Source organism: Musca vetustissima, unplaced genomic scaffold (genome assembly GCF_032173495.1).
Source record: "Musca vetustissima isolate MV318-11 ecotype Yass unplaced genomic scaffold, APGP_CSIRO_Mvet_v1 utg23084, whole genome shotgun sequence".
Classification (NCBI taxonomy): domain Eukaryota; kingdom Metazoa; phylum Arthropoda; class Insecta; order Diptera; family Muscidae; genus Musca; species Musca vetustissima.
Window position 1 is genome coordinate 201,447 of NW_026883647.1, and position 20,627 is coordinate 222,073.

Consider the following 20,627-nt stretch of genomic DNA (forward strand, 5'->3'; position numbering starts at 1 on the left):
TCGATTTTTCCCAATTTCAATAGGGTTCGTCCTTGGGCCAAATAAGTGAGCTGTGCCAAATTTCATCCAAATCGGATCATAAATGCGACCTGTACTTTGTTTACAATTTAACATCAACAGACGGACGGACGGACATGCATAAATCGACTCAGAACGTGATTCTATGCATATTTTCAAAACGAACCATGGATCTATATCGATTCCTTTTGCATTTTACAAACATATGCACAAAGAGACCACAGTGTGGTGAAGGGTATAAAAATCTGAAATAATTTATCGAAGGGCAAGAGAAGAGACGTTAGAGCAATAATTTAAGGGGAATGGGAGCATTCTCGGTCAAAAAAATAGTTTTCTAATAAAAAACTCACGTAATACGGGACCTCCATAGCTATTGTATGTAAGATATTTTTTTTTTATTTTTCCGCTTGGTTTTTGGTCGAAAATAGGCGATTTTTCAATTTTCTTAGGTCCACCATTTTGTTAATTTTTGAGCCAGAGCCAAAAGTAGGAATTTTTCTTAATTGATAAAAAGTAAAAAGACAACAACATTTTGTCAATTTATGTTCTTAATCTTTAAGTATTCTTTTATATAATGTTTGCTCAGCCTGTTGAAAATCGTCAAAATTCGAATCGAGAATGGGGGAGGTGTCCTCTTTAATACAATGATGCGGACAAGTATTGCAGCTTCTTTTGATTTCTGCTGCTCTTTAGACTAGTTTTTTTAAACGACCATTTATGGTTCAAATTATTTTTTCATTTTCCTTTATTGTTTCCACAAAATATGACATTTTTCTTACTGAAAATATGTGGAAATAAATTTTCCTATCACCTTAATATGAGTCAAATACTCCCAGTTTCAGAAGACATACAAATATTTTTCTATGCATACGTTCTATGCATAGAATGGAATAATGGGATTTTTTATTCATTTACGAATTCTATACAAATGCTTCCCAATCACTCCATTGATCTCAAATACTCATTTTCTTTGATATTTTTGTTATTTTTTTCTAATTCCGAGTACGATTTCATTTGTCGCTTTTAATATATTCTATATTATCGGCATTACTATAATCTAAATATTACTTGCGACAGCATTTTCGTTCGGCGTTCCAAATTTGTTCTTAGTATTCAATAACTCTGCAAACAACATGGAAAGTGGGAAAACTCTCATGTTAATGTAAATTGTATGGTCACGACTAATGTTTAAAGAAAAGGAAAAAAGAAAATTATAATAGTTACAAAATGACAAACATCACGCATGCCCATAATAATCATTTAGCTTATCACAGGCATGATCATCATTTCTTCTTAGCATAACTTGCATGGGAAATAGCCATAGGCAAATTAATAGGACAAACACACCAACAACTAGACGTTAAAATATTTTGTTTTACAACAAACTTTTACTTTAAAAAATTTTCCTTCTTTACAAATTTCCCTTTAATAATTTTCATCGTTTCTCTTTTTTGCAGAAATTTCCTACCAAAAAGTAAAAGTCATTCATCGATTGTTGTTCCCCCGCCGGGTGGTGTTGCCATTGGTATTGGCCCCCAATTGCCTCCATTGACGGGTGCTATTAAACTACGACATGTCGGTTCGACAAGTGATGCAACAAAATCTGAATCTCTAAACGTAGCATTACCACCACCGCCGCCGTCATTGTACCAGCAGCAACAACAACTACCACAATCATCATCGGCATCATCATTGCCGCATCAACAAGAACCGGATCCAGAATTACAATCGAGACAACCGACAGCATTGCCACCATTTTTACAGGGTGGTCTCAGGCGTAGTGCAACACAAGTAAGTGAAGGATAGAAACAAATATATATATATATATTTATATATATACATGAAAGACCTTATATACCTAAAACAATTTCTTGGAATTTTATATTTACTATATTGATCTTCGATCATAAGAAAAACTTTCTGATAGGAATTCTATTCCTTTAAGACTTTATTTAGGCCTTCGATATCAGGAAGACCTTCTATTTGTCTACTATTCCTAGAAGATCATATATGGGTCTTCTATTACCGGATAAGCTTTTATAGGTCTTTATTCCTATGAGATCCTTTATAATTCCTACATCCTTAGAAGGTCTTCCATGGGTTTGATATCTCTAGAAGATATTGTATATACATATTTTATAGCTGGGAATGCATGTCTTCCAGGGAGGGTCATCTAGGTATGGAAGACCTACGTATTATATTCTAGGCATAAATATATTCTAGAAATAGCAAATTTGTATTCTAGTACGTATTCTAGAGTTAGAAGATTTTAATTCTAGGAATAGAAGGGATAGAGGTTCCATATGAGGTATTCTAGGGATAGAAGACGAGGTGTTTTAGGGATGGGGTCCTCTAGAGATAGTAATCCTAGATAAGTGGTCTGTTCCAGAACTTTTTTAATAGTAAATCTAGTAAAAGGGAAACATTTCTACATTGCTCTCAGAGTACAAAATAATTTGAAAAGTTCGGAAACGCAAATCTAGTAAATATGCCAAAAATAAATGACAATACTTCAAAATCAACATAACAGCCAATCAGAAGTAGGCATTCATGTTTACCATTTTTACTCGGCCAAATTTCTCAAGTAAAAAGTTTACAAAGAGAACGCCATTTTGTTTTGCGCTCCCTTAAATTTGATTCAATGTTTTACCAGTTTTGTGGGTACGGTTTTCGAGTAAAAAGTTGCAAAACATGTAAAATGAGTAGATTCTTTTAGGTTCTGGAACGGAACTAATGTCTTCTAGAAGGTTTTCCATGGGTAGAAGACCTCAAAAAGGTTTTCTAAGGATGGAATAACTTGAGATGTTATTCTATGTATAGAACATATTCTGGATATTGACAATAGAATATCTTCTAGAAATAAAACATCTGTAGAAGTCCATATATACACCTAAGCATGAAAAACTTATAAAAGCTCGAATATTCATTGTAGAGAAAACTTAGAACACTTTCTGGGAATAAAAGATCTAAAGAATGCATTTTTGAGGAAGAAGACCATAGAGAGAATGTCCATAGACTGATATGGAGATAGAAGACCGACATATATAAATTAAATGTTGTAGTCCTCTAGAAGGCCTTCCAGGGACAAAGAACGTCTTCTAGAAGGTCTTAAGAAAGTGTTACAAGGTTATATGGCCTTTTAATAGGTTCTTGAGGGCCAAAAACCTGCAAGAGGCCTTCTAATATATATAATACTTTTGGAACAATCTCTGGAAATGGAACTCAAGAATGCCTCCTATGGATATAGAGCGTCTTCAAGGGATAGACAATTTATACAGGGTCTTCTATGCGCAGATTAAGGAACATCTTCTTGAAACAGAAGGCTTAAGTAAATAAGACCTGTATAAAATATTCTGGGCATAAAATACATATATAAGGTATTCAGAAGAATAAGGCTTAAATTGATAGTCTCCTATGTATAAAATACCTATATAAGGTGCTCTACATGCAGGATTTTTATTCCCTAGGAAAAAAATATACGCTGAACCCCTTAAACGTCATTTCAGAGTCTGCTTTCCATAGAAGACCTACAGAAAATCATCTGTCTGCAACCATTTTTCTTGTGAATTTTCGTTTTTATTAATTTTTTCACTCATCTTTCCCCCCTATAGGTCATGGGTCCCGATCAACGCACAATTACCATCAACAAGACCGGCTCCATAGCCGATCGTCTAGCTGCACTGCAAAAGAGCGGTGAGGATGACTGGAAACGACGCATTTCGAAACGTGACGAAATTGATGATATCAAACGTGAAAATTTCGTTAATGTAAGTACTAAATTTTCTTTATTGTTATTGTTGTAGATAATTATTAGTATTATGATTGCCATTATTATTATATTTTTGTTTACAAAACACACACCCACAACCACAAGAGGTGTGCGTGTGTGGTATGGTGTTAATATCTATGGTTTCTAGGTGTCACTTTCATTTTCCGCAATGATCTCAGATTACAAATGTAGAAAATTTAATTACGCACTTGTTACACAGGCACACATACACTCATGTAATATGTATGTATGTTGATTTGCGAAATGCAAAATATGTGTGTGCTGGGCATGTGCGGCATTGTGGTTTTCCATGTAACTGTGTTATTATATTTTATTTGTTTTTTTTTCTTCTCTTCTTGTTACACCCCTCTACCAATTTCTCTTGACAAATGTTATGCAACACTTCTTTTTTATATCTTTTTAAATTACAGTTGCCTAAAGGTTGCTGTTGTTGTAGTTTTTTGTTTATATGGGCTTCCTATTGTTTACAATTGTGCAAAAGTGTAAAAAAAGGAAAATTGTAAATTTTCTGGTGTTATGCGTGTGTCGTAATTTCAGATGTGTGATTCAATTTGTGATAACGTGTTTTTAGTTAGTTAATTGAGATTTTTTGTTGTTGTAATTATTTTTCAGATTCGTAATTAATAGTTTCGGTCCATGATTTATGTTGTAACTCATTAAAAGGAGTTAATAGCCAATCGCCAAATTGCCAGTCCAATATAAAGGGGAGGAGGGTATTGATTTGGAAAATGTATACCCAATATTATTGTTATATGAGAAGTAAAAGAAGATATTTCATCTTTAGTATAAATATATAAAGTACATTATCTATAGAAAATCATTTAAAGGTGTTGTATAAAAAAGACATGGATATTAAGCATCGCCTATATATGAAGGACATGTAGGTGATATTCTATATATAGAAGATTTATAGAAGGTTGGATATTTTCTTTGAAACCCTATGGAAGGCCTTCGATATTTACAGGGTCCACGTTGTATAGAATGTCTCTAGAAAGGACATATGTGTAAACGATCTATAGACGAGTTTCTATGTCTTATATGTCCATTATATAAATAATACTGAAACATCTTCTACGTATAAAGAAGACATATCGCTGGCTTAAAGTGGGCCGTACACGATCATGCATGCATGACATCAAAATCGTATACGTGTTCATGAAGCTTCAGCGCACACGGTTCATGCATTCATTTTGCATTTGATTTCGTGCTGTACAGACAATGTTGACAACGGACGAAACAATTTTTTCGATTTTGTCCTTGTGCTTACAAAATAGAGAAAATGCTGAAAAAGTGCTGAGAACAACTGGCATACTTCCAACAACTCTATAACATTTTTCTCGCAGTATCCGACATTTCTTTACCATTCTCTTTGAAAAAAACATCATAAGTGAGAATATGCATGATGCCTCCTCCGCACATACGTCAAAATCGAACGTCATTCATGCGAAAAATCAAAAATTTTTGATTTTGCTTCATGCATCGTATCTGTGACACATACATACAAATTTCACTAACACCACTAAATGCATGTCATGCATGCATGACCGTTTACGGGACACATAACTTGTAAAGGCAATAAGTCCCTTTTCAACAATTTTTTAGGATAGACAAAAAATTATCAATTTTTTTACATGCTAATTTTTATTTAAAAAAAAAATCATACTTTATTCAAAAATATCAATAAAAACAAGTAAAAACATCGTTAAGTTCGCATGAGACTAATTTTTTGTACTCTCCACCATGAGATGCACAGTCAAATACTTAAAATCGATCGGGATTATTATATAGTTGCTATGCCATAATAAATTACTATCAAAAGAAAATGAAATATCAAACTACAAGCTATTGGAAATTTGGGCTAGGACCTTGTACATACCAAAATCCGCAAATTGTCCAAAATTTGCAGTACAGTCCTATGGGAGATATACTAAATCGCAAACAGATAACGATGATTGTTTGTAGAAAGATTCGACACCCAATGAGAACCCAGAATATCAAATTAGAACCAATTCGATTGATAATTGTAAAAAAATCCCAACATACCGAATAAAATAATGGGGATGGGCCAATATTGATAATATGAGAGGCAAGTATAAAATTACAGCCAAGTCCTTTGAAAACCTTAGAGTCAAAAAATTGGGCCAATATTGATAATCATTTTTGGCCTGATGCGAAACTTGCATATGCGAATTAAATTCAAATTTGTATACCCAATCAGAGTCCTTTTCCAGAGTATAAAATTACAGCCAATTCAACATTTGTGTTTGGAAACCTGCCCTAGCCGTGCTCAGCTGAAATAATACCAAAATCTGAAAATTGTTGAAAAATTGCAGTACAGTTCTATGGGAGCTATACTAAACCGCGGACAGATATCGATGATTGTTTATAGAAATACCGAATAATGGGGGTAACGTAATATGAGGGCTACTCCGAAAATTGGGCCAATATTGATAATTTTTGGTGGGGAGATTTTGTACCCAATGAGAGTCCCAAGTATAAAATTACAGCCAATTCCTTTGGAAACCTGCCCAAACCTTCCAAAATTCTGAATATTGGGGATAACGTTATATGGGTGTTACCCTAAAAAGTGGACCAAAATACCAATTTAGAGTCAATCAGGCATATTGGGCTATGTGGCTTTACAAAGGTCGTATGTTGATAATTTGTATTTATTCCGCCCTGATGCGAAACTTGCATATGCGAATTAAATTCAAATTTGTCAAAGTTCGACATTTGTCTTCAATTCTAGGAACAGTCCTTTTCAAAGCAGATTTTTGTTGTAGCGTTGGATAATTAATCCACACACCTACAATTGCTTCCATGGCATACACATTTTTTTGCGCAACCGTTTTTGGAAGTGTGTTGATGGCTCCGAACGTTAAGTGGTCTGACAACATTTGTGTTGCTCCGAGGACCGAAGTTCGAGCCCTAGCCGTGCTCAGCTGAAATAATTTTTGTTATTTTAATTTTGCCTTGTAAGGGCATTGATCATTTGAAAGTAATCTTTAAAGTGATTATTTATACTCTTTCGAGTCGAGCTTAATGATCTAAGTTTTGCATTGAAAAGGAAAGCCAGGAGAAGAACCTACGTACCCACCATTCACTTTCTAGAAAAATGGACTTGTTGTTTTTTCAAGTTAAACCAGCGATATTTTACAGTTTATATACAGAAAACAACAGCAAAAATGAAATAATTGTAGATTTTATTTATTTAATCGATGTATTTTTTGAACATGCCTGAATCAAATTTCAATTTCTAGAAAAAGTGAACTTATTCCCTAATCACCACAAGCCAGCATCATATTCTCCGGAATAGAGGCATATATATGCATATGAAGTTTATGAGGGCTGCTGTGTACAGAGAAGTTTGTTTTTTGATTTTTTTTTAGTTGACACACATAGTTCTATGATTCGTGACATATGGCGATCCTAAAAACGTCTTTTGAAGCACCGAAATTGTAGTTATTCAAAAATATTTTTTGAGGCATATCGAACGAACATATCTCTTTTGCGGGAGGTCTTCATTAAGTGTATGCACACCATCAATGTTTTATGGCATAGCTGCCATTTTTGGAAGACCCCATCGAACCAATTTCCCACAGTGCTTCATCGCCATACACAAATTTATGCTCATCGATGTACTCTAGTTCTGATAATCCATTTCGAAAGTTGGGATAAATGATTTGATGATAATTTTCACGAGTCAATTTCATAGCTTTTGAATATTGACTGTAAACAACACAGCACATGGTCGTACGTACTGATTGCAATAATGCTGGAAGATATCAATCCTTCCAATAAAAATATCAAAGAGTTCCAAGAAACACTTAGAATGGCCCAAGCACTACCCCATTTGCGGCATTTTTAAATTCTAGGCCGCATTTTTCCTACCAAAGGGTTTGAAATTTGACATTCCAGTTCTTTTGGGAAATCATTATTGCGGAAAGTATTCAGTATAAGTCTATTATCCTCATAATCCGCATATAAAGGACCTCCTTATTTTAGATATATTTTTATGGCGATAGGAGTCTGTAATTTGGAATTTTAGATTTTTAAAGCGCAAAATAATATTTGTTCGTACAAATATCTCGCCCAATTTTAATGTGTTTCATGGCTTTTTGCGCATTTTCGCATTTTTCTTTGGGGAAAAATAATTTTCAATATAGTTCTTTGTTTTGACATAGCCCCCATATAAATATTCTGTTTATAAAAGACAATAGGATGTAGGTCTTGTGTCCATACAATACATTTTGTTTTGTCCATATAACACTTGAAATGGGTCTTCTGTAGTAATCCGGTATTTTGTAGATTCTCCATGCTATATAGGAAATTAAGAAGCCATTCTTCCTAAATGATATATGTAGGAGGTCTATAAAAGACCTTTTGAATGTCTTCGGTATATTGAAGACCTGTCGAAGGAAAAGATTACAACAGAGTCATAGAACCAAACCCAAAAAACGGAACAAATTAGATAACTATTTTCATATAAAAAAGGGGGTTATATGGGGACTACCCCTAAAATGGGGTGAATATTAATCATTTTTAGTAGGGAGATTTGTTACCATATACGACTACAAAATACCAAATTCGGTTGAAAAACGCACTCAAGAACCTCAAAATACCGATAATTGGGGGGTACGCTTATATGGGGGCTACCAGAAAAAGTGAACCGATGTTTATAATTTTTAGTTTAGATATTTCGCATAAAATAAGAACACAATGTACCAATTTTCAGTGAATTCGGTTGAAAAATGCGCTCAAGATCCCCAAAATACCAAAAATTGGAGGGTACCCATATACGGGGGCTATCCGAAATAATTAACCTACATTTATAATTTTTGGTGTGGAGATTTGCTACCAAATTTCAGGGAATTCGGTTGAAAAGCGCACTCAAGAACTTCAAAATACCGAAAATTGGGGGGTGTACCCTTATATGGGGGCTATCAGAAAAAGTGGACCGATGTTTATAATTTTTGTGTAGATATTTGGTACTAAATAAGAACCCGATGTACCAAATTTCAGCGAATTCGGTGGAAAAACGAGATCAAACCTCAAAATACCGAAAATTGGTGGGGGGGGGGTACCCTTATATGGGAGCTATGCCTAAACGTGGACCGATATATCCCATCTTCGAACTTGACCTGCCTGCAGACAAAAGACTCTATGAAAATTTTGGCAATCTATCTCAATTTGTTTAGACGCTAGAGTGATTACAACAGACGGACAGACGGACATGCCTAAATCGTCATAGAATTTTACGCTGATCAAGAATATATATATATATATATATATATACTTTATAGGGTCGGAAATGATGATTTCGATGCGTTACAAACGGAAAATAAAACTAATATACCCTCCATACTATGATGGAGGGTATAAAAATATATTTCAGTCCAAAATTCTGTAAAAATATTAATTCTCTAATCTATACCTGGTAATAAGAATTTATTGAAATCATAGGTTTTGCATAAATAGAATAGAACCATAGGGCGGGCCAAATTTGTTGTCGGTTAAATCCAGCCCCTAGGATGATTCTATGGACAATTCTAAGCAACTTTGGTTAAGGAATCATAGGTCTATCTCGATTTTTGAGTCTCCCACTTTTCAAAAAATTATTTTTCCCTATAACATAGAAATAGCAACAAAGTATGGGCAATTAATTAATTTATATTTATTGAGTCATTTTTTAAACAATGTTAATATATAAATAAGATACATAATATGAAGGACTTATGACTATAATGTATTATCGTAATGCAGTGACATAAATTACAGCACCTAGCTTTTACATGAAATGAGACATAAAATGTGGGTATACATCGGTTAAAGTTACGTACATCCTTGCTCCCAAGACTAATGCAATAAGAAGGGATAATTTATCCAGGGTTTATCCAACGTTTTAAAGCTCTGTCTTACATATTGAGATCTATATCGTGATTTCAACAGACAGACAAATCGTCTCAGTATTTCATACTGAGCAAAAATATATGCATATACTCGATTGAATATTTTCAAAATGAAAGTAAAACTATTTATACCACTGTGTAAAACAATTTAACCCACTGTGCGTAATTTGCTACCTCTGTGTATAAAACTATTTGTTTTCCAATTAACATTATATTATTATGTATATCAGAAATTCTGTGTAACATCACATTACAGCAATTTCTTGTAAATCACAAACAAAAACTAAAGCATACTTTCAGGCTTCTTGTAGAAATAACATAACAGACATATGCCTAACAAAACAAACCACACTGTTAACCACCTCTGTTACAGATAACAGCATTGTTAGCATTCTTTATAGCAAATATGGTAGCCAAATAGAAATTTAAATACATTTCACTTTCCACGGAGAATGAATTATTAATTTATTATTGCTAAGAGCAGAATTGTGTTCTTCGTTATGGTGTTTATTTGTTTTAAAATTTACTATTTGTTTTGTTAATTAGCAATACGTAGTGACATAAACCTAGCCATAAATTAAAAATAAACGTGCCAAGAATTTATAATTAATACAAAAACTTGTCAATTTGTCATTAATGTGAAGGTAGGTCTTTTGCTGCCATTATAAATATAAAACAAAAAAGGCTTTTAACTTTCATTAAACGTTTTGTTTTGAACATTCAGTACCGAATGCTGCCGGTGCGCTTTTTTATTTGCCTTTATGCAAAATGGGGATGCAATAAATCCCATTAAATCCGTCAACATTTTTAATTGTTGTTTACAAGGCATTTTTGTTGTTGCAAAAAAACCTACGAAGGTGACAAAAAGTAAATATTGAACAAAAAATTAAATCCCCTTATATTTTTATAATATTGTTATTTGATAAAAAAAACACAGTTAGTATGGCAATTCATTGTTGTTGTCTACAATTTATATTTTTTTACAATGGCAAAGTTTTTTGAACTTTTAATGCGCGCGCACACACACACACTTCACGAAAATCATTCAGCTACTTAAAGTTTTTTTTGTTGTTTTTTTTATTTACTTTTTCTTAATATCATAGTACAAAGAAACGAAGTAGTGTTACTCCTCGGTCTAATAAGTTTTAACGTTAACGATATTTTAATAACTTGATGCGCGCGCGTACCAGTCACCAACATCAAACAGAAAAAAATACGGTATTAAACCATCCATAAGTATGAAGCCAACCATTCATTCTAAGCTCACAGTCACTGTCACCGATGTGTGTTAACACGAACGCATTATCTACAATTGCGAAATGAAAACCCGCTTAATTATTATTTTTTAAGATGTCTGTAATTGAAATGAAAAAGATTTTCTCAAAATAATTGAAAGTTTGACATTTATTTCATTGACAACGCGTGTGGACAAATTTGGTATTAGAGATGTAATGGTACCTACAAAAAAAAACTTATAAGTATAGATATTTTATATACCGTTTACAATTAGAACAAAAAATCAGCCTTAATAAGACCAAGGACGGAATTCCATAAATTAACTGTCGAAAGTTTTCTATGCCAAAAAGGATTATCCCAGGTCTCAGGTTTATAGACCAGTCTTTATAAGACTTTTCTATGGCCTTCTAAATATATATAGTCCCTCGTTCTGTAGCAGGCCGTCGTGGAAGGTCCATGAAAAACCGTAGAGGATGTATACAATACATGCAGAAGATATTTTGTCAATAAAAGGCCTTCTATTTATAGAAGAGCAGAAGAAGTACCCCTTTTTGTCTATAGAATACATTTTGAAGTTGGTTTGCCTATAGAAGACCTGAAAAGCTATATGGTTCAGACCCATACATCCTTCCAAGGTCTTTGGAAGTGTTTCTGGCCCATAAACTTGAAAACGTTTTTTTTTTTCGTTGAAGTATTGTCGAAGGTCTTCATTCTATAGAAGACCACAGGAAGATGGAATAGATGTATATTGTACGTAGAATAGATGCAATTTTTCTATAGAAGACCTGAAATATATACCCAATTTTTTAGAGATTCCGGTCCATAGACTTGGAAAAGTTTTTTGTTGAAGACTTGTCGAAGGCTTTCTTTTTATAGACGTCCTGTAGGAGCTTTTCTGCCTATAGAAGACCGGTAGAAAGCCTTCTGCCAATAGAATACATCCAACTGGTATTCTGTGTATAGAAAACTATCTGTAGGTTTTAGACCCATATATCAAAGGAATTTTATAGAGATTCCGATTCATAGACTTGGAAAAGTTTTTTTGTTGAAGATTTGTCGAAGGCCTTCTTTCTATAGACGACCTGTAGGAGATTTTCTGCCTCTAGAAGACCCGTAGAAATCCTTCTGCCAATAGAATACATCCAACTGGTATTCTGTGTACAGAAAACCAGAAGAAGATTATCTTTAGTACATAGAATATATGTCCTTTTCCTATAGAAGATCTGAAATATATCATCTATATGGTTTAGACCCATAGATCCGTCATAGGTATTTTGAAGTGTTTCTGGTTCATAGAATTGGGAAAGGTTTTTTCTGAAAACTTTTCGATGGTCTTCTACCTATAGAAGTCCCGTAGAAAGCTTTCTGTTAATAGAAAGCATCCAATTGGTATTCTATGTATAAAATAAGGCGGCTTTTTGTCCATAGAATACAAATATTTTTCTATAGAAAAACTGAAAAAGATATACTGTTGGGTTCAGGACCATAGATTTGTCAAAGGTTTTGCTGAAGACTTGTCGAAGGTCTTCAGTCTATAAAAGACTTGTACGAGATCTCTGGCTATTGATGACCCATATAAACCATTCTGCCAATAGAATACATCCAACGGGTATTGTGTCTATAGGAAACCAGAAAAAGAGGGTATTTTGTTCATAGAATACAGATCTTTCTTCTATTGAAGACCTGAAAAATATTATCTGTAGAGTTCTGGCCCATAGATCCTTCAAAGGTCGTATGTGGTGCTTCTGTTTCTTAGATTTGTCACTTTTACAGAAGGTCGAAAATCCATTGAAGACCCATATAAGAAATTCTGTGCATAAAATACCTGTAGAAAGCCTTTTGTCCGTAGAACAACTGCAGAGTGAATTCGGTTTATAAAAGACCAGAGGAAAACAAGTACATGTGGAAGGCACTGTAGAGGACATTAAGTGGCCTTTCTTCTTAAATGATATCTTTCTATATATACAAAAAAAAAATTATAAGATATCGGGAATTAGACTTCTGGCTATATAAATGACCTGTCGTATGTCCTATATAAAAGATCTGTCGTAGGTTTTTCATAAATAAAGTTTGCAGAAGGTCTTTTTCCGATAGAGGACCTTTCGAAGGATGAGAAATCTGTCAAAAGTCTTCTGTATATAAAAAAACTTGCCTAAGGTATTCTATATATAAAAGATCTGCTAAAAGAATTCCTAAATGATATCTGTAGGTGGTCTTCTATATATACAAAAATCGGTAATTAGACTTCAGACTCTAGAAATGACCAAAGAAATGTCCAAAGGTCTTCTGTATATAAAATATCTGTCTAAGGTCTATTATATATACAAATACCTGCAGAAGGTATTTTTTCTATGGAAGACGTGTTGAAAGTCTTATATATATTTAAGACCTTCGTAAGATCTTCTGTCTATTGAAAACCTGTGGGAGATATTTTTCACGACGAGGTTCTTATTTTTTTATAGAAATCTTGTGGAAGGTATTTTTCTCATAGAAGATCTTCTGTATATAAAAAAAGTATTGAAGATATTCAGTCTACAGAAATTTGTTTTTTATAGAACACATTTGGTATGTCTAGAGAAGTTTTTATGGCACCGGGACGTCTTTTGTCTAAGACCTTTCTAAGTTCTTTTGTTGATAGGGGACCAGTAGAAGTCCTTATTTATTATATCTGATGAATGCCTTTCGCCAATAGAAGACCTGTATATCCCGGAATACCCACTAATTTTCTACAAGAAAATTTAAAAAAAAAAAAAAATTGTTGAAGGTCAAATATTATCCTGATCTACCATATTCAGCCACTCGTACAAATAACATGCCCACTTTAATTCCTTGGCATTTTATTCCCCTTGGGGAAATGCAAACAAATAAAAATATGTCACACATCGCACAGCAAGGGCAAAAAGCGAACGACAGCTGACAGACAACAAATGTCCCTTTCAAATATGATAGAAATTCCATATATGTAATTAATGATGATTACGAAACAACAACAACGGCAAGAACAGCGACAACAAAAATATTCCTACATTCGATATGGCCAGACATTAATTTTCATTGAATGAAGAAAAAATACTAGAATAGAACAACAACTTCCAGTTTTGCCATGCCAATCCAAAGAGGCTGTTGCTTGACTTCTGGCTGTCTGTCTGGTCCTCATGCCCAATAGGACATCAGTTGCTTGATTTAGAATTTATTAGTTCCTTCTAGTTCTGGTCGTTGTTGTATTTTTTTGTTCTTCTTACAATTTCTATGGTATTTCTAGTCTTTCCCCTCGGTCTAGAGAATTCAGCATCAGCATGAGATTGTATATCAAATTTACACAATAATTTACAACAACAATGTATGACCAGAAACAAACTTGAATGGCATTCAAGCAAGGAAGGAAGGACGGAACGCAACGCAACATAAACATTCAACAAAGAGAAAAAAATAAATAAACAAAACTGAACTAAAACCTAATAAAAAACCCCGATGCTGATCAAGTCCATAAAGAATCTCAAGTTTGAGTTACCATGAATTACCCAGCCGTTAAAGAAAATTGTCTAGAAGTTTTGTTTATGTCTTGAGTGTGGATCGTTTACTTCATACGAAGCACAGCGACAAGAACGACAACATTTGTTATTTGAAAAAATAATTTTCAATATAATGTCAGATCGATGTATGTTGGTATGTATGTTACTACATACACATATGTGTACAGCAATTTAGTGATCGAGAATGGGTAGTCGTCAATGAACTTTGTTTAAATAATCATGAAGTTGATGGTATTAGAGAGAGCGTAATGCATACCATGTGTGTAAAGTATAGCAGATCCACTATTTGGTAATTATTTCGGAATATACTTGATTTTCCACACTTTAAGGGTAAAATAATTTTTCACATCTTTCGGCGTGGGTTATTACGAAAATAGTGCTTCGATGAACTTAAATTTTGGTAGGTATTGTATGATTCAATCATGATCGACACTCTCCCAATAACGATGTCCTTGAAGGTCGCCTAAAAAGATACCTTTAGGAAATAGTCTTTATACAAATAACCTTTAGAAGTGATCCGTATCTTCTGACATCGAACTTCTGGGTATTAGAAATACCAATCTAGGTGTGTAATTTATAGAAGAATACAAAATATCTTTCGTCTATTAAAGACGTGCGGATGACCTTTTTAATACAGAAGAGCTGTCGACAATTTTCAAGTGATAATTAAATTTGTTGTCAAATCGATTATAGAATTCACTGCAAATAACACAATACATGTTTGTACGTCAAACTGAATTGAGTAAGTTTATGCTAAGAAAAATGTATTGCATAGACAAAAAAAAAAATATACATAGTGTTATGCGTCCGTTATTGCGTCCAGACAGAAACTTTTCTTAGTTCTTTCACAATAAAGACGTACCCTAAATTTAAAATGCCGATGAATATTTTCATCATTTCATTCATCGTTTATTTTTCCATATTATACAAGTGCCTCGCTTAGAATACAAGTAAATATTTTTAAAATCATGTGAAAGCCAATATTTTTCCCAAAAAATGTAAACATTTCATTAATAACAAAATAATTTTCATACTTTGCTTTACTTCACCACTATTTGCGCTCATATTGTTCTCTCATTTGTTCTCTTCCAAGAAAAGAAGGGACAACCATTCATTGTTCGGCTGTATTTTGCTTTGGTAACCGTTTCTACTTTTCTATTTAATTGTTTCTTTATTTCAAAGGCTGTTACCGAACTCTGCATTGGTGTTATAAAATTCGCATATGTATTTTCCAAATTATTTCGATATAAATGCTATCCTACTGATACGAGCAACAAGCTCACGCGAAAGCTTAACATTGTATACGATTATTTACAATGGCGCATAACACGAACATGTAAGTAGGAAAAATAAAGGGCAAAGCATAACAAAGAAGAAAACATAAAATCAAATCGACAAATAGTTTCTGAGCCATAGAAAACCCGCAAGCACCACCAAACACAACTATAAAATTGTTCTTTTTTTTGCTCTCTTTGTTTTGGTATCTGTCTCTACCTCACGAAAGTTGGCTAGTTTTGCACATTATATAACGCTGTTACTGACCTCTTCATTGATGTTATAAAATTCGCATATGTATTTTCCAAATTATTTCGATACAAATTCCGTAACAAATAAGTTTTAAAGCGAGCAAACAGCTCAAGCGAAAAAAATCAGAACGACAAATACTTTCTCAGCCATAAAATACCAGCCATTACCACCAAACACAAATCCAAAGTTTTTTTTTTTTTTATCTCTCCCTGACATGAAACCAATGTTTGAAGTTTTATGAATTGCATTCATAAAATGTAGAAATCCGAACAAGTGAGGAAGAAAAAAGAGGCACGACAAAAGTGTTTCTGAGCCATAGAAAATTTAAAGTTTTATGAACTGCATTCGTAAAATGCAGAAATCTGAACATTGGTCACACTTTCTGAACACCATTTATATAATATATTATTTGTTTCTGTGTAGCTCCCATATATAAATTTCAACCGATTTGAATAATATGCCGGGTATATCGAATCAAAAAAATCAATAATCATTCTCAAATCCACCACCTAAATATACCAACCATGTTGGGGAGTATTATATAGTCGATTAGTTCGAATTTTTCTTACCGTATTATCCTCAAAAGATACTAAAATTAAAAAAAAATAATAATAATTCAGCCAATCAAGTTCACAATTTAAGTTCCAATAACCCTAAAATTCTAAATAGAATATCCATCGAATAAAAAATCCGCTGAAAATAGCAAATACCTAAATTTTCAAAAATTTCATCAGTGTCCATTTTATTTTATTTTTTACATTTCAACATTTTTCCCATTCAATCTATAAAAAGAAAAACAAAAAGTAAAAGTATTTGAAAATCGAAACAAGAAGTCTACGAAACAGAACAACAACAATGCGTAAATTTGTTGCGAAATGTAACAGAATTAGTTGTTTATGGCCAAGGTGTGATTAAGAACTATTTTTATATTATTTTTTTATTTCTTTTTGTTTTGCCCTTGGCAGCCAAATAAATAAAAAATACAGATTCGGACAGCCATAAAATGTGCGTTGACAAATATTTTTAGAACGATGTAATTCTGTGGTTTTAGTGTGTTAGTCTACAATTTCGATGACAACAAAAAAATCTTCTAAATTTTTCCAGTCTTCTTCTTCTTAACCTCTTAGGTTTTACTTCAGGGGTTAATGACGCCTCAAATCTTTAGCTACCATCAATTGTGTCTTGTATTAGAACAAAGAAACAAAAAAAAAAACAGGAGAACCTCAATCATTATGTTGTTGTGGGATTCCAGCGTTGGTTGATATAGTATTTTATGTTTTCTCAATAGCTTTCGTTTTTTTTTGTGTTTTCTTTACCAAACCATCCATAAGTCACAACCCATGAATCATCGGCAGAAGCATCTTTGTAATTTATCCCCATCCCAGTTTCATTTCCCTCTCACCGCACTGCAAGATCGTTAGTAAACTCGCTTTACCGCCAACACCAATGAATGGCTTACAATTTACCTACCCATTCGGTCGTTCGTTCGGTTCTTCATACATCATCTTCATCTTTTTCTGGTGGATAGATGAAATAGGGGGCAACCATTAACCAACCATCCAGTCAGCCACTATGCAGGGCAGGAACTCTTGTGGAAGCATCATGATCATGATAAGTAGCTGCTACAAACTGCAAACAGCAGCGACAGCCACAGAAAATGGTTGTGGTTATTCATGGATCTTGTTAAAGAAGAACAACAAGAAACGTGAAATAACTTTGTCTTCCCCCCCCCCGGATTTTTTTCCTATACCTCTATGTTTAAAAGGGATAGAAGAATGTGTTTTTTGCTTCTTCTTCTTAGGTCCATGACTTTGATCTTTTGATTTGTGGTAACTAAACGAGCAATTCATAGACACATAAATTGAATGGAGAACTAAAGACTTGGAAATGCAAAAACAAAAGAAAATTATTTAAATTGTTTCTAAGCGAGGTTTTGTTCGTATAGGTGTGTTTTCAAGAGAATTAGGATCATAGATACGAGGATAGGCCTTTGGAAAATTGGTTAAGTGGATAACAACACGACATTGTTGCCGACAAATGAAATTTTTAATTCTTCAAAACAGAACAAAGGAAATGAGCCGATAGATCCCATTTTGGGATTAAATAAAAAGATTGGATCTAGTCGTACACTCCGTGGGCCTTATTTGAGATGTGTGTGATCTTCAAAATCCTGATTCGTTGTAGGAGAGATAACATAAGTAATGAGCTGATAGGTTTTGAAGGATCTAGCCAAATAATCAAACCTAGATAGCTGTCATTTGGCATTCCATACTTTTAAATTGTGACAATTCGTATTGTATATGAATAGTGTTCAAAATGTGTTGCCAATGTCCAGATTTCTGCATTTTATGAATATAATTCATAAAACTTTAAATATTCGTTTCTTATCAGAGAGAGTGAAAAAAGACAACTTTGGAATGAGCATTTGGTGGTGGTTTTTATATGACACAGAAGCTCTTTGTCTTTTGAATTTTATGTCATTCATCTTCTATGCTACGTTTTTTCTCGTTTCTTCCTATTTATATACTTAATTGTTCTAGTATTGCGTCATTGGAACAATCATATACATATTTAAACATTCGATTGGAAATGTTGCTCGTACGTATCAGCACTTGTTTTATATATTATATTTGGCATTTATATCAAAATACTTTGGAAAATGCATATGCGAATTGTACAACACCAATGAAGAGGTATCAATGTCTGAAATAAAGAAACAATCGAATGAAAAACTAGCCACAATCGAGTGGAGAGACGTCGGTTTTTAGCAGAAGAAGCCGTCGTCAAATCAATGGTTACAAAACTAACAAATACCAAGTTAGGTGAGAGGCGAAGTGTGATACCAAAACAAAACACAGCCGTCCAGTGAATGGTGGTGGTATTTTTTTTCCTCGTAGGAATACATTTTTTTTTTTGTCAAAAGAGAGAACAAAATGAGCGCTAATAATGATAATGTTAAGTGAAGAAGGAAAAATGTTTTAATATTAATGAAAAGTTTTTTTTTTTGAAAAAAATTGTGACTTTCTCATGTTTATAAGAATTTGTACTCGTAAAGCAATGTACATGTACAGTATGGAAAAAATAAACTACGATTGAAATTATGAAAATATTCATTAAATTTTTTTCTGTGTACTGACCGACCTGTCAATTAAAGACCATGTTTGGGGGCTAGGTTGCCTCAAATACAGGTCCCTCCTAATTTTTTTAGGTTATTTTATGGCCCGAGGCACATTTTCCAACTGAAGTGACTATAATTGAGCATCCTGTATTTTTATTGGATAAGCAACTACTTCGCAGGAAATTTTCAATATAAGTCCACATTTTGGTATATCTTCCATATAATGACACCGCCTGCTTCTGGATATTTTGAAGATTTTAGCCAATTCCCAAGGGAAGCAGCTTTATTTAGACACCCTGGATGATTAAAGGGTGAAGAAAACACAACAAAATAAGACCAAGCTTTGATCATCCTCTAAATAGAGGTCTCGGGTTAAAGGGTGAAGAAAACACAACAAAATAAGACCAAGCTTTGATCATCCTCTAAATAGAGGTCTCGAGTTAAATGTTAGATATTTTCAAACCGAAATGACTATAATTTGGTATTCTATTTTGTTGGTGGACACAAAATTCCTTCGCAGAAAGTTGATATTTGTTCACGTTAAATAAATTGTCGATGTATATCTACAGTTTGATATATACTCAATATGACGATATCGGCCCATTTTCGGAATTTTGAATTTTTTGCCGGATTTTCACTCTGTATTTTGGCATTCCGAGTCTGGGTTTTGACATATCCTCCATATAGCGATAAAGCCCAATTATAAACCTTTCCGGGAGATGAATCGACTTCGGTCTTATCCGCATTTTCGTATTGAAATTCCTTTAATTTTGGTATTCTGAGTTGTTAATATAGGATATAGTTTTGGTATATCCCCCATATAACGACGTTCCGCTTTCTTGGAGGAAAGGTTCAGTGGAGCTCCATATTTTTACATAATCTTCATATCCAGGTTAATCCAATTTTTAAGTATTTTCCAGCCTAAATTCGGTGATAAGTTCTCATTCCGAATTCTTGATTGGTAAAAAAAACTTCTTCGTAGAAAATTGTCAATGTATGTCCAGTTTTTGACATAGGCCCATTACAAACTAAATGTATGTGGGATACAAAAAATCTGGTATTTTTGCCTATTATAAATATACAGGTTAGGAGCATATACAATGTTCGCCCTGTTTTTAAACATAAAGACTCGCTTTTTTGTATCATCATATATAGCTTCCATAACATTAAGGCCTATGGGTAGAAAATCGGTACAAATCACGAAATAGTCTTTTATAGTTTGGATACCCTTAAATGATCTCATAAATATGAAAAGAGGTTTCTAACAGCCTTTCGAGATAAAAAAAAAAAACGTTCTAGGTGGAAGATGTCCATATAACTCGCATTGGTTTTGACAAAATAATCTCCCGCCTATCCTAAAAAATGGCGGATCTAAATAAAAGAGAGAACACGTGTGGTTTGTCTTCACGAAAACTTAAAGGGCTTCTCTAAAATATCAGTCTTCTAGTAGATCTCTAACAAGTCGTCTTCTTTTTGTAGAAGGCCCCTAGACGTCC

The 20,627-nt window shown here is 33.5% G+C and overlaps 1 protein-coding gene across 1 annotated transcript in view; it reads left to right on the forward strand.

The window, feature by feature from the left end:
* LOC133330569 (mucin-2) overlaps positions 1-20,627 on the forward strand; it is a 254,746-nt gene that overhangs the window by 193,137 nt on the left and 40,982 nt on the right. The window contains exons 12-13 of the mRNA XM_061539007.1: positions 1,476-1,809; positions 3,630-3,785. Coding sequence (XP_061394991.1) covers positions 1,476-1,809; positions 3,630-3,785 — 490 coding nt within the window. The remainder of the gene's footprint in view (positions 1-1,475; positions 1,810-3,629; positions 3,786-20,627) is intronic.